Source organism: Amblyraja radiata, chromosome 2 (assembly GCF_010909765.2).
Source record: "Amblyraja radiata isolate CabotCenter1 chromosome 2, sAmbRad1.1.pri, whole genome shotgun sequence".
Taxonomy (NCBI): domain Eukaryota; kingdom Metazoa; phylum Chordata; class Chondrichthyes; order Rajiformes; family Rajidae; genus Amblyraja; species Amblyraja radiata.
The window spans coordinates 145,771,059-145,786,241 of NC_045957.1; the positions used below are offsets into that span (position 1 = coordinate 145,771,059).

At 42.8% G+C, this 15,183-nt stretch overlaps 1 protein-coding gene across 1 annotated transcript in view; it reads left to right on the plus strand.

The window, feature by feature from the left end:
- Positions 1-1,738: 1,738 nt before the first annotated feature.
- The window catches only part of sh3bp5 (SH3 domain binding protein 5), a 61,149-nt gene continuing 47,704 nt past the window's right edge, over positions 1,739-15,183 (plus strand). The window contains exon 1 of the mRNA XM_033016873.1: positions 1,739-2,583. Coding sequence (XP_032872764.1) covers positions 2,512-2,583 — 72 coding nt within the window. The 5' untranslated portion in view covers positions 1,739-2,511. The remainder of the gene's footprint in view (positions 2,584-15,183) is intronic.

The following is a 15,183-nucleotide window of genomic DNA, read 5'->3' on the forward strand; positions in this document are numbered from 1 at the left end:
CCACACAGCCACCACTCTCTGAGTAAAGAAGTTCCCCCTCATGTTACCCCTAAACTTCTGTCCCTTAATTCTCAAGTCATGTCCCCTTGTTTGAATCTTCCCTACTCTCAGTGGGAAAAGCTTATCCACGTCAACTCTGTCTATCCCTCTCATCATTTTAAAGACCTCTATCAAGTCCCCCCTTAACCTTCTGCGCTCCAGAGAATAAAGCCCTAACTTGTTCAACCTTTCTCTGTAACTTAGTTGCTGAAACCCAGGCAACATTCTAGTAAATCTCCTCTGTACTCTCTCTATTTTGTTGACATCCTTCCTATAATTAGGCGACCAAAATTGTACACCATACTCCAGAATTGGCCTCACGAATGTCTTGTACAATTTTAACATTACATCCCAACTTCTATACTCAATGCTCTGATTTATAAAGGCCAGCACACCAAAAGCTTTCTTTACCACCCTATCTACATGAGATTCCACTTTCAGGGAACTATGCACGGTACCAAGGATATCAAGTACCATTAGATATCACTGTACCAAGGTAAGTATGACAATAAAGTACCTATGAACCATTGATTGGTTCCATCGACCACCTCATTGGAGCTGTTCAGTCTGATTGTATTGTGGACCTGTGTCTTTTGCCTGACCTCAAGAGAGCAGTAAGAGAGACCCCCAGACCCCCAGTCTAGACGGCAGCCAACGCTCTGCGATCTATGGGCTGTTCCCAGTGACACGTCCTGAGACAAACTTTAACAGATGCTGAAAGGTTGGGTGCTTTGTCCTGCCTGAAGCTTGTCAGTTTTCCAGAGTGAGAAGATATCCAAAGTGAAAGCTGCCAACTGGCACATTCCAAGATGCAGGAGCATGTTCCAAGATTTAGCTCTTAGGGCTAAAGGAATCGAGGGATTTGGAGAAAAAGCAGGAACGGGGTACTGATTTTAGATGATCTGCTATGATCATATTGAATGGCGGTGCTGGCTCGAAGGGCCGAATGGCCTACTCCTGCACCTATTTTTCTATCTTTCTATGTGTTTAGTGACACTGAATTTCAACACCGCCTCCACAAGGATTTTGTAGGGGTGTACCACAGTCTAATCTGCCCCTTTAGGGATTAGATTCTGTGTCAGAGCCTCTCAAACCTTTCATGGCAGGGTGTTTCGTTTAAAAGGGAAACATGCATTGCAAGAGATTGTATTAATTTGCTGCCACGTTGAATGTAAAGAAAGTCATGGATTTATTATTCATAAAAACACCTGCAGGAATAACAATATATAGTTGAAAAGAAATACAAGCTGATATCGGGTCAAGTGGATAAATGTACTTGTCACTCCAATAAATACTGTTAAAAAATATGTAAAAGTATTACTGTTAATTAAAAAGTACAAATCAAGTACATCTGTTTTTTTCTCATTATAAATTGGCCAAGGAGATGCCAGGGAAGACAAAGCATTAAGATGGTATTTCACAGGGGGGGAAAGCCTCATTGACATGCGTGTTTTAAAACATGTTATCTGGATCAACATTCCACTTGGCAGAACGTTAGGAAGCAAATTCCAGCCGCAAAGAACGGCGATGTTCTTACTAAGAACAGCCCGTTATTTCTAACCTAAACCAGGACCTTTCTCAAAAGACATGCAATGGAACCTACCCCTAATCTAGCCTCAGGGAAGGTACAAACCCTAATGGATATACATCACGTTGTTGAATTGGAACTCACCAATGGGGGAAACAAGCAAATTAAAGGGGTTGGGAATTGCCATGGCATCGGGGGGGGAGAGGATGCTACTGATTGTCTCGCTGCACAAGAAGTCTGCGTGAACTGGATGGACTGGGGGGTTTGTTTTAAAAGCAGAGTTAGGCATTAATACGTGGCAGGATTTCTTTGCAAGAGGAGGGGAGCTGAGACTAGGACGGATTGTAGAGCTCTGGCTTGCTTCGTGTCAGTGTCTGGATGTAACAAAGCAGGGGTGAGCAAGAGGGGAAGAGGCGGAGTCGGCAGCCCGGCGCTGCTAACCAAAGATTATAGAGTGGATCTTTGCTGCTAACTCCAGCGAGCAGCCTCAGCAGCAGCAATAACCCGAGTGCTGGTGAAACGCCAGCGCAGCTCAGCGCTGCTCCCCATTGTGTCAGAGCGGAGATTGCCTGCTTCACTGGCGCAGTCAGTCTACAAGCTGAAGCGGAGGATACGTTTAGAAGTCGCCTGTCTTCCTCCTCCTCCTCCTCCTCCTCGCAAGGACCTGGAAAGGCGGAGGCTGAAACACGGCGGCGCCTTTCCTCTGGCCGTTTTTACAGTTCTTGGCTCAATTTGTGCTCTTTTCCACTGACAGTGGATCTGCTCCCTCGCCGAGCGGAGCCTGCTTTAGATCCAGAGTGTCCGCCAGATGTTGCTGAAGGCGACCCCGGTCCTTCGGCCCATCCCATTGAGTTTGCCCCATCTCCCCTCGGGTATCAGTCCCATCTTGGAATATTAAACATCTATATATATATCTGCAAGAATATACAAATACAAGCAACAAAATGGACGGGTTGTCGAAGAGGAATGAAAAGTTGGAAGTGCCAGAGGAGGAAGAAGTGGATCCGAGAATTCAGGTGATTACATTGTAAAACCTTTGTTTGTGTATTTATGGCTGTCGGCTTTATTCTGCACGATAACGTTGAAACTGGTTTGAACGCTTTTTTATTGACGACGAATGATAAATTCCGGTCGTTCAGGGTTTGGAATAACAGTTTTAGTTTCTATTTGTGTAACCACTTTAACCCTTCTCCCAGAGCTCCGACCTACAGTATAGATCCCTGTATTGTTCTTTACAGTAAACCCAATATTACAACCTATAACATCCCATTGCGTAGGAAAACCATTATAAGCCCCAGCATTACAGTCCACAGGAAGACCTGCACTACACCCCTTTTTGATAATCTAGAGTAATAACCTTGGTATTGTAATTTGCTGTAACTCAGAATGTTAAAATCCAGTACCAGATATGAATAATAACCTCATGTATTGATCACAGTATATGCCAACATTATAAACTATAATAAATAATGCCTATACTCTGTAATAACCTTCTTATAATCTACAATAAAATCCATGATATTATGATTTGTAGTTAACTCCATTATTACACTATACAGTAAAACCCATAGCCGACCATATGATGAGCCCCTTATCTAGAGCAAGACTTTCATATGATTCACTGTGCTACAGTCTGTTGGTATATTATAAATGCTCCTTAATATAAGACGAATTAAGCTTCCTTATAATATTATTCAGAAAACAGAATATTAAAAACTTTTTTGTGCTATATCGTAATCCATCATAATCTGTGGTAAGACCAATACTGTTTCACACAGAAACCCTCTTATCAAAATCTACACTAAAAATCCATGTATAAAACATCATATCGTATAGGAAGACCCAGGCTAATTGGTTTCCCCGATTACAATCTACAATAGGACCCTGATGTATTTCTATATACTGTAAGGCACTTACTGGATCATGTGGTAATTCTTTGTAATCTCCAATGACCCCTGCATTATTTACAGTAAGCCTCAATATTACACGAGGGTACAAAACAAAAGAGAATGGAAAATGCGAATCCTCTACAGCATAGAAACGCTCTCATAATGTACAATAAGGTCACTGCATGATTTACTGTACATTCCACACAGGATTCATATTTTATATACTGTGATCCACAATAAAATATACAATAAAATTCCTTGTATTAATATTTACATACAGCATTTTGGCCCAACAAAAGATCTGTAATGTGTAGGAAGGAACTGCAGATGCTGATTTAAACCAAAGATAGACACAAAAAGCTGGAGTAACTCAACAGGTCAGACAGCATCTCTGGTGAAAAGGAATAGGTAATGCTTCTTCAGAATTCTCCAGCTTTTTGTGCCTATCAAAAGATCTGTAATAATCCATATAGTAACCCCCTTTCTGTTATATGATAAGATCTTATGATGTACATTAAAGCCATTACATTACATTATAATTTGCAGTAATAACATGTGTATTATGATCTCTAGTACAACCTTCTTAATGTAATCCAAAATCTTCCTACATAACTTATAGAAAGACCTCATTTTTAGAACAGCAAACCTCTGTTATAATCTACAATAAACATGTTATTCCATTACAATGCCATTAGTTTTTCAAGTTATCTGTTATAAGCCTTGCATTATAATCTATTGTTTGCCAGTGATATAATTCAACGCATGACCTCTATAATTTTATTTTAAATATCTCCTGTATTATAATCCTCTACTGCGTAGAAGTCCTCTTATAGTCTACAATCGGGTCACTTGTTATGATTTAATGAAATCTACAAGTTCACCTTGAACTTGTAGACACTTGCAGGCAGCCCCAACACAGTTGTCCTTGTAGAGGACAAAGGGTTGGAAGATGGTGCCAGTGCACCTTTGGAGCAAGGACTGTTTGACGTAAGCAAAAAAAGGCAGGCATAGCTGGGGCCATGTGAGTGTCCATGGCTATACCTTTAACTTGAGGACAGTTGGAGGAGTCAAAGGAGAAGTTGTTGAAGTTGAGGCCAAGTTCTGCCAGGCAGAGAAGAGTGGTGGTAGAGGGAACCTGATTGGGTCTCCGTTCAAGGAAGAACCTGAGGCCCCCGGGTGGGGGATAGAGGGTAAAGGGACTGGATGTCCGTGGCAAAGATGCGGCAATGGGGGCCTAAGAGTTAAAAGTCATTGAAGTGTCAAAGAACACGTGAGGTGTCACGGATGTAGGTTGGAAGGGTCTCGGCCCGAAACGTCACCCACTCCAGCATTTTGTGTCTACCTTTGATTTAAACCAGCATCTGCAGTTCTTTCTTACATAGAAACATAGACATAGAAAATAGGTGCAGGAGTTGGCCATTCAATATGATCATGGCTGATCATCCAACTCAGTATCCTGTACCTGCCTTCTCTCCATACCCCCCAATCCCTTTAGCCACAAGGGCCACATCTAACTCCCTCTTAAATATAGCCAATGAACTGACCTCAACTACTTTCTGTGGCAGAGAATTCCACAGATTCACCACTCTCTGTGTGAATTTTTTTTTCTCATCTCGGTCCTAAAAGACTTCCCCCTTATCCTTAAACTGTGACCCCTTGTTCTGGACATAGGTTGGAAGGAACTGGACAAGGTGAGATAAAATAGAATCAAGATATTTGGAGACGAGTTCTGAGAAGCAGGAGCAAGCAGAAACAACAAAGTCCTGTTTGTGTATTTTTTGGAAGGAAATAGAAAGGGGCAGTAGGGGGCTGGGGAAGTGTAAGGTTAAAGGCTGTGGAGAGCAGATCGCCAGAGGTGATGAGATCAGTAACAGTCTGGCAGATGGTGAATTGGTGTTCATCTGTGGGATCCTGGTTAAGGGGTAGGCACTGTATAAGGAGGTGTCCTAGAGTTGGTAGACACAAAAAGCTGGAGTAACTCAGTGGGTCAGGCAGCATCTCTGGAGAAAAGCAATAGGTGACGTTTTGGGTTGAGACCTTTCTTCAGACTGAGAGTCAGGGGAATGTCTATCTGGCCTTGGCATGGTAGATTCAGGGACATTTTCTTCCCAGCTGTTATCAGGCAACTGAACCATCCTACCAATAACTAGGGAGCAGTCCGGATCTACTATCTACCTCATAGGAGACCCTCAGACTATCTTTGATTGGACTACTAGCTTTACCTTGCACTAAATGTTACTCCTGTTATCATGTATCTGTACACTGTGGATGCCTCAATTGTATCTTTGTGTTATCTTTGTGTCATATTTTCATGTGTCATATTTACACGTGAAAATAAACTAAAAACTAGAGGTCAGCCACCAGGCTACACAATACCTCCCTTATCGGTGAGTTTGATAAGAATATTTGCATTGTTTCTTTATTTGCTACGTCAATGACTGCATTGGGGTTGCATCCTGCACCATGCAGAACTTGTTGATTTCTTTAACTTGACCACTACTTTGCCCTCGAACTCCGACACTTCTCTCCCCATTCTATTCCATCACAGGGCACAGACTATTGACTGATGTCTACAATAAACACACTGTCTCCCAGAGTTATCTGGACTACAACCCCTCCCATCCTGTCTCTTGCCATCCCTTACCCTCAATTCCTCCGTCCCTGTCACATCTGCTCTTAAGATGAGGCTTTCTACTCTAGGACATCCCAGATGTTTCCCTCCTGTGTCCTTCCCTCACCCACATCTGTTCTGCAACCCATCGTTCTTCTCCCGCATCTCTGGAGAAAAGGAATAGGTGATGTTTCAGGTCGAAACCTTTCTTCAGTCCCGTCTGATGAAGGGATTTGACCCAAAACATCACCGATTCCTTTTCTCCAGAGATGCTGTCTGGCCCTCTTGAGTTACTCCAGCTTTTTGTGTCTATCTTCAGTTTATCTCACCTGCGTCCATCTATCAAGTAGACAAAAATGCTGGAGAAACTCAGCGGGTGCAGCAGCATCTATGGAACGAAGGAAATAGGCAACGTTTCGGGCCAAAACCCTTCTTCAGACTTTGTCAGGCCCCACCTCTCTATGAGCCATCTCCCCATCTCTACAATTAGTCTGATGTCTGGTCTTAACCTAAAATGTTGCCTATCCATATTCTCCAGAGATACTGCCTGACCCGACGAGTTACTCAGCACTTTGTGTCTTTTTTGTAAAGCAGCGTCTGCAGTTCCTTGCACCTGTCATTCTCAGAGGTTTGCATGCGGATGGCCATTTGCTATTTCTGATTAAATTGCATTTCTTTTTTAAGTGGAGGTTTTCTGCAAGCTACTCTGCTATGACTTGTACGAGAAGTAGACTGTTGCAGAGATTAATGATATAGCTGGATAAAATGTTACTTCTGACCTCCCTTGGGTGAAGTAGAACCATTTAGTTGCAAGAGATTCTCTATGATTGGTGGGTGGGTGGGGCAGCCTTTGATTGTTTTCTGAATTCAGACTACATGTTCCTACTTTAAAAATAGCTCTCTCTTGTAAACAATGGCATCGCAGTTTGCGATTGGCATCTATTATTTATGCTGTTTAGCTTTCAGTAATTTCTGTTTCCCTTTGACTTCACTCGGTGTTGTACACGCTGAAACTTAAGTTGCTTTGGGTTAAATATCTGGAATTTTAAAATCAGCTCTCAATAGATTTTCATGTTTCATTCCAATATAGGAGGCCATTTTCTCCAATTGTGTCCATGTTGGCTCGCATGTAATCTCATTCAAAGGTTTCAAATGTCTTTGAATGGGATTACTTCGAGTGATATTTGTATTACCATACAGCCATACTAAAGAAAAGCAACAAGACACACAGCTTCTTAACAGTTAACATAAACATCCGCCACAGTGGATTCCCCACATTCCTCACTGTGTTGGAAGGCAATAAAGTCTAATCTTCTTCCCTCATTCTCCATAATTTTCCATGTAATCTATTCTCCCCATATTCCCATCAATTGACTGCAGATTCTCTAACTCACCATCACACAGAGCACAATTTACAGTGGCAAACCAACCCCTCAACCCAAACATCTTTGGGATTTGGGAGGAAATTGGCATAATGTATGATAAGCATTTGACGGTTCTGGGCATGTACTCACTGGAGTTTGGAAGGATGAGGGAGGATCTGAATCAAACTTACTGAAAAGTGAAAGGCGTGGATGTGGAGAGGATATTTCCACTAATGGGAAAGCCCAGGACCAGCTGACCACCTCAGAATAAAAGGATGCACGTTTGGAAAGGAGGAATTTCTTTAGTCAGAGGGTGGTGAATCTGAGGAATTAATTGCCACAGATGGCTGTGGAGGTCAAGTCATTGGGTATTTTCAAAGCAAAGATTGACAGGTTCTTCTTTAGTAAGGATGTCAAATGTTTTGGGTTGGAGGCAGGATTCAAGATTCAAGAGAGTTTATTGTCATGTGTCCCTGATAGGACAATGACATTCTTGCTTTGCCTCAGCACAACTGAACATAGTAGGCATTGACTACAAAACAGATCAGTGTGTCCATATACCATTATATACGTATATACACACATGAATAAATAAACTGATGAAGTGCAAATAACAGATAATGGGTTATTAATGTTCAGAGTTTTGTCCGAGCCAAGTTTAATAGCCTGATGGCTGTGGGGAAGTAGCTATTCCTGAACCTGGTCGTTGCAGTCTTCAGGCTCCTGTACCTTCTACCTGAAGGTAGCAGGAAGATGAGTGTGTCGCCAGGATGGTGTGGGTCTTTGATGATACTGCCAGCCTTTTTGAGGCAGCGACTGCGATAAATCCCCTCGATAAAAGGGAGGTCGGAGCCGATGATGGACTGGGCAGTGTTTACTACTTTTTGTAATCTTTTCCTCTCCAGGGCGCTCAAGTTGCCGAACCAAGCCACGATGCAACCGAGAATGAGGTTGAGAGGGAAAGATAGTTCAGCCATGATGAATGGCAGAGTAGACTCGATGGGCTGAATCACCTAATTCTGCTCCTATGAACTATGAACATAGCTAAGGGAAACCCATGCAAGCACAGAGAGAATGTGCAAACTCCACACAGACAATGTTGGAGGTCAAGGTTGAACCCATGTTGCTGGAGTGGTGCGACATCTACTTCACAATCTGTACCACTGAGCATAAAACAGTTGGCTTATCTTCAATTCACCAATCACTACAATGAAAAAAGAAACTAAATTCTTGAAATCTGAAACAAAATACAGGAAATGCATTCAGTAGGATAGTCAGCATCAGTGGAAAGTAAAAAAAGTTAATATTTCAGATCCAGGACCTTTTAATTAGAAGTTGTGAAAGAGAAATAAAACAAATTTAGTTTCCAGGAAATTAGGTGAAAGGACAGGGACACCAAACTCATCTTATCAGAACAACAGACAGCCAACCATGTCATCTCTGAGTGCCCGCTCTACCACCCACCAAATGGAGCGCTCTACCACCCGGAGCGCGGCCTTGCATCGCCCGGCGCGGCCTTAAATGGCCGCGGGACTTGCCATCACCTGCCGGGGGCTTTGACTTTGACTTTGGCATCGGGAGAAGAATGGAGAGCAGGGGAGAGACAAGACTTTGCCTTCCATCACAGTGAGGAGGAAATTCACTGTGATGGATGTTTGTGTAAATTGTGTGGGTGTGTGTCTTGGTTCTTTTCTTGTTGTATGACTGCAGAAACCAAATTTCGTTTGAACTTCATTCGAGGTTCAAATGACAATAAACGGTATTGTATTGTATTGTATGGAGCTCAGGGCCTGGCAGACATTGACGCAGAGACAACAACATGGCTGCCCAACACCAGGCTTGAGATCCAACTATTCCTTTGGTTTATTCATGTTTCATTCGCAAGAAGAAGAAGATCTTATTGGACTTTCCCATGCAACCACAGGAGGTTCAACACTTATCCTTTCACCTCTTCCCTTTCCACCTTTTAGGGATCCAAACTATTTTTTAATTGGATGAAGCAGCAAATAGCTTGCATTTCCTCTCATCTAATGTACTACATTCCGTTTTCACAGAGTGCTCTTCCCGCTATTGGTGAAACCAAACTGTATGTCATGTTGTTACTTGTGGGCGGAGCACCAAGGCAAATTCCTTGTATGTGAACACTTGGCCAATAAGCGTACTTACTTACTTACATACTTACATCCACGCCCTGACTCTCTTGAATTTCCGGCACATTGCAGGTGTCTTCCTTTGTGAAGATTGATACAAAAAATGTATTCAACTCCTCTGCCATTTCTTTATTCCCCATTATCACTTCCCGAGCATCATTTTCCAGTGGTCCAATGTCCACTCTTGCTCCTTTCTTACTCTTTATATATACCTGAAAATCTTTTGTTATCTGTTTTTATATTAATGGCTAGCTTACTTTCGTATTTCATCTTTTCTCCCCGCATTGCCTTTTTAGTTACCTTCTGTTGTTTTTATATTCTCTCTCGATGAGTTTGTGGGAAAATCCATCCATGGTATTTAGTTTCTCTTCTGCTTCTATTCATGTCACAGAGTCCAAAAATCAGAGAGTCGCTGAGAAATATAACTTGTAAACAGGTCCTTTGGCCCACTGATATTTGTAATCTTTCTGCATTAACTATTATCTTCTATGGATTTGAGAAGCATCTTCCTAACTCCAAGTTGGACAGCTTAATATTCCTTCCAAAGGTTCTCCATTGGAAGTTGCTATGATAGGTATGTTCTAATGATCTTGCACTGAAGATCAGAAATGTAACATATTACAGCAATGTGCCTTGGGCACATGTAATCAAGCAATTAATCAAGCATTTATTGACAACTTTATGAGATTAATGTGATTGATTTCTCTAGTCTGATGGTATGCAAGAGCTTTGTTGCTGACATTCATTTGCTCTTCACCACAAATATATTACTCTTCACACCCTGATACCACGAGCTGGTGAGCAATATTTGGAAGAGTTTTCCCAACCAGAACTTGCTACATCAGAAGGAGGTGCTACTTGTAATTATTCACACTTTAAATTATGCTAAATACACAGGAAACAAAAAAATCCACAGAAATAGATGGATAGCTAAACAAGGAGTAAATTAAGAGAGGTTTTGATTCAGGTGAATGAGGAGAATGAATGCCGACAGGTGAGTGAGTCAGGACAGAGATTGGCAAAAGCACAGGCAAGTGTCTATGGTGCAATATAATGCTGGGGGGGGGGGGGGGGGGGGGGGGGGACAGCTGATTAATCTGAATGCAAATTTCATATGGATGATTTGATTGATTGAATGGTACAGCATGGAAACAGGCCCATCGGCCCACGAGTCCACAACGACCATCGGTCATCCCTGGGAGTGGCAGGACTTTCATATGAAGAAAGATTGGATAGACTCTTCTTGTACTCGCTAGAATTTAGAATTTAGAAACTTACAAAATTCTTAAGGGATTGGACAGGCTAGATGCAGGAAGATTGTTCCCGATGTTGGGGAAGTCCAGAACAAGGGGTCACAGTTTAAGGATAAGGGGGAAGTCTTTTAGGGCCGAGATGAGAAAAACATTTTTCACACACAGTGGTGAATCTGTGGAATTCTCTGCCACAGAAGGTAGTTGAGGCCAGTTCATTGTCTATATTTAAGAGGGAGTTAGTTACATGTGGCCCTTGTGGCTAAAGGGATCAGGGGGTATGGAGAGAAGGCAGGTACAGAATACTGAGTTGGATGATCAGCCATGATCATATTGAATGGCGGTGCAGGTTCGAAGGGCTGAATGGCCTACTCCTGCACCTATTTTCTATGTTTCTATGTTTCTAAAATAGGTGCAGGAGGAGGCCGTTCGGCCCTTCGAGCCAGCACCGCCATTCATTGTGATCATGGCTGATCGTCCCCTATCAATAACCCGTGCCTGCCTTCTCACCATATCCCTTGACTCCACTAGCCCCTAGAGCTCTATCTGACTCTCTCTTAAATCCATCCAGCGATTTGGCCTCCACTGCCCTCTGTGGCAGGGAATTCCATAAATTCACAACTCTCTGGGTGAAAAGGTTTTTTCTCACCTCAGTCTTAAATGGCCTCCCCTTTATTCTAAAACTGTGGCCCCTGGTTCTGGACTCGCCCAACATTGGGAACATTTTGTTTGGTTGATTTTCTTGTTTTTTGCTGCTTGTGCAACAGGCCTTGAATATTTTCTTCTCTCCTCCTGGTAATCTCTTCCCGTGACTGAGAGTATAGTAAGACTAGTTTCACTGTCCTCCTGATTAATTGTACTATTTCTATGCCTCGTTGTTACCTTCTCCTCAGCCAACAATGAACTAGTCTACATTACCTTATCAACTTGTGCTTTGATCTATCGTTTTCACACCTTACCCTTCCATATCTCTAGTTTCCCTATCCCCTGACTCTCAGTCTGAAGTTGTTTCTCATCCTGAAACGCCGCCCATTCCTTCTCTGCTGAGGCTGCCAGTCTTGTTGAGTTACTCAGTGTTTTGTGTCTATCTTAGGTGTACACAGGAAGGAACAGATGCTGCTGCTGTTCCTTCCTTCTCCTCTGGTGACGGGCATGCCAATTACATCATTTCTCAATAAAAACAAGCAGATTGCATTAGGGCCTCAGTATTGGGGATGTTGGCCTGAGGGAAGGTACCAGCGCTTCTCCTCCCAATGAGTTTGTGGTGACATCTCATGTTCGGTTACATTAAATCAGATGCCAGTGCATTTGATTTATTCAAGCCAAGATACTGGGGACGCTCAGAACAATATGTAGTTTTGTGGGAGTGTTCTTAAAAAAGAAATACTCCAACCTAAAGGGCCTGTCCCACCAGCATGCGACTGCATGCGTCTAGCGCGATCAAACGTGGTCGCTTGAGGCGTACGGCCTCAATGCGGCTGCGGGCTGGCAGGCTGTTGGCGCGCAGGATTTTCGGACAGTGCAAGATTTTCGGAGCCCCGCGCGATGTCGGGTCCAGCCCCGCACAGCACCATACGCCTCCGCCGATCGAAGTGGGACCGGCCCCGCGAGGCCGTACGCCTCAAGCGACCACGTTTGGTCCCACTAGACGCATGCAATCGCATGTTGGTGGGACAGGCCGTTAACATAAAAATTATATAACATGCATATATAACAATTCAGTTGTATGTGGTTATCATTACTGAGATTAGTTCCTGTGTATTTTAAATAATACTTTGTAGTTTCCGAAAGGTTACCGTTTCTTTAAGTTTCTTCTTCCCTCTTGCCCTCAGTAATTCTTCACACGCATGTTGCTTTTTTGTATTCGTGCAGTTTTGTTAATCTGAGTTAATGTTGTAAAGTAATTCAAGCTGTATGCTGGACCTTTTATGTTCCATCAGTCGTTATTTTTAATCATCACATGACACTCCAACTTGAAACCAACATTGTGACTGCCGGCACCGATGGATGCTGCCGTATATTGGATATGATTGTAAATCAAACCACATCTGTCTTCCGACCTGACTGTAAAATATTCCGTGGGGGAGAGGGAAGGGTTCTAACCACTGTCCTGACCAATACTTATTCCGCAACCAACTGCACTGAACCACATTTTCTGGCCAATTATCTCTTAGCTGTTTTGTGGAACTTGGCCAAATTGTCAGCTGTCTTTACCCTCCAGTACAACAGTGGCCGCCCTTAAAGTATTTATTCATTTGTGAAACAGTTGGGATGTTCTGAGACTGCAAAAGACACTAAGTAAATGGAAGCATGTTTAAAAAACAAAAACAAAATTCCAAGCTATTGAGGCAAAGATTAGATTTAAACCGGTTGGCATTTATGGTACAACATTTGGCGCTGACTGAATAAGCAGAAGGTACAGATGCTGTAGCCAATAATTAATGATCACATGTTTTGTCTGAATATATATATTTAACTGAGGCTTGCCAAAATGAGTCATCTGGGTTCCAGTGAAAGAAAGCAGTTGTCAGCTAGTGCCATGCAGTCTTCAAATGTCTGATGGCCTAAATTTTTATGGAAATTGCAGAATGTTATTCCAAACTTAAGATATCTGTGGAAGAAACCTGGCTAACTATTAAGTCATATTTTTTACCACCGTTTAAATTTTAATTCCAAATTTAATTCTAATTTTTGAATATTGAAAAAAAAATATTCCCTATGGTTTACATCTCATAGAGGCATACAGAGTGGAAACAGGCCTTTCGGCCCAACTTGCCCACACCAACCAACATGTCCCATCTACACTAGTCCCACCTGCCTGCGTTTGACCCATATCTGTCTAAACCCATCCTATCCACGTCCCTGCCTAAATGCATCTTAAACGTTGCGATACTACTACCTGCCTCAACTATCTCCTCCAGCAGCTCGTCCCATACATAGAAACATAGAAAATAGGAGTAGGCCATTTGGCACTTCGAGCCTGCACCGCCATTCGATATGATCATGGTTGATCATCCAACTCAGTATCCCATCCCTGCCTTCTCTCCATACCCCCTGATCCCTTTAGCCACAAGGGCCACATCTAACTCCCTCTTAAATATAGCCAATGAACTGGCCTCAACTACCTACTGTGGCAGAGAATTCCACAGAATCACCACTCTCTGTGTAAAAAATGATTTTCTCATCTCGGTCCTAAAAGACTTCCCTCTTATCCTTAAACTGTGACCCCTAGTTCTGGACTTCCCCAACATCGGGAATAATCCTCCTGCATCTAGCCTGTCCAACCCCTTAAGAATTTTGTGATTTTCTATAAGATCCCCCCTCAATCTTCTGAATTCTAGCGTGTACAAGCCGAGTCTATCAAGTCTTTCTTCATATGAAAGTCCTGCCACCCCAGGAATCAGTCTGGTGAACCTTCTCTGTACTCCCTCTATGGCAAGAATGTCTTTCCTCAGATTGGGAGACCAAAACTGTACGCAATACTCCAGGTGTGGTCCAAGACCCTCACCAAGACCCTGTACAACTGCAGTAGAACCTCCCTGCTCTTATAATCAAATCCTTTTGCTATGAATGCTAACATACCATTTGCTTTCTTCACTGCCTGCTGCACCTGCATGCCTACTTTCAATGACTGGTGTACCATGACACCCAGGTCTCGTTGCATCTCCCCCTTTCCTAATCGGCCACCATTCAGATAATAGTCTAATTTCCTGTTTTTTGCCACCAAAGTGGATAACCTCACTCCACTCACACCGACCACCCTCTGTGAAAAGGTTACCCCTCTGGTTCCCGTTAAATCTTTTCCCCCTCATCCCTAACATCCCAGAAACCTATGTCCTATGGATCTTGATTCTCCTACTCTGGGGGGGGGGGAGGGAGGGAGAGAGAGAGTGAGAGAGATCGATCTATTCCTCTCATGAGTTTGTTTAAGTTGTTGGCTGCTGCTCACCGTGTCCCACCAACACAAGTGTCAGTGTTAGATTACTGCGTGGTGCCTGGACGTCAGGTTATAGACCTTTATTACAAAGTTCTCTTGACTTTCTTCATATATTATGGTCTACAACAAAATATAATCCACCTTTGTATTTATGGAACAAAAACATTTTAGGTCATAAGGGATAGGAGTAGAATTAGGCCATTCGGCCCATCAAGTCTACTCTGTCATTCAATTATGGCTGATCTATCTCTCCCTCCTAACCCCATTTTGCACCGTTTGTGCCACCTTCATTGGAGAGCATCAGTGACCATTGTGTTTGAACCTTTGAGAAGTGTAGATTTGTCCCACTTTCTTTACGCTGCCAAAAAAAAAGCCTTGATTTCAAAGGAATATTAAATGGTTTAGTTATTCACTG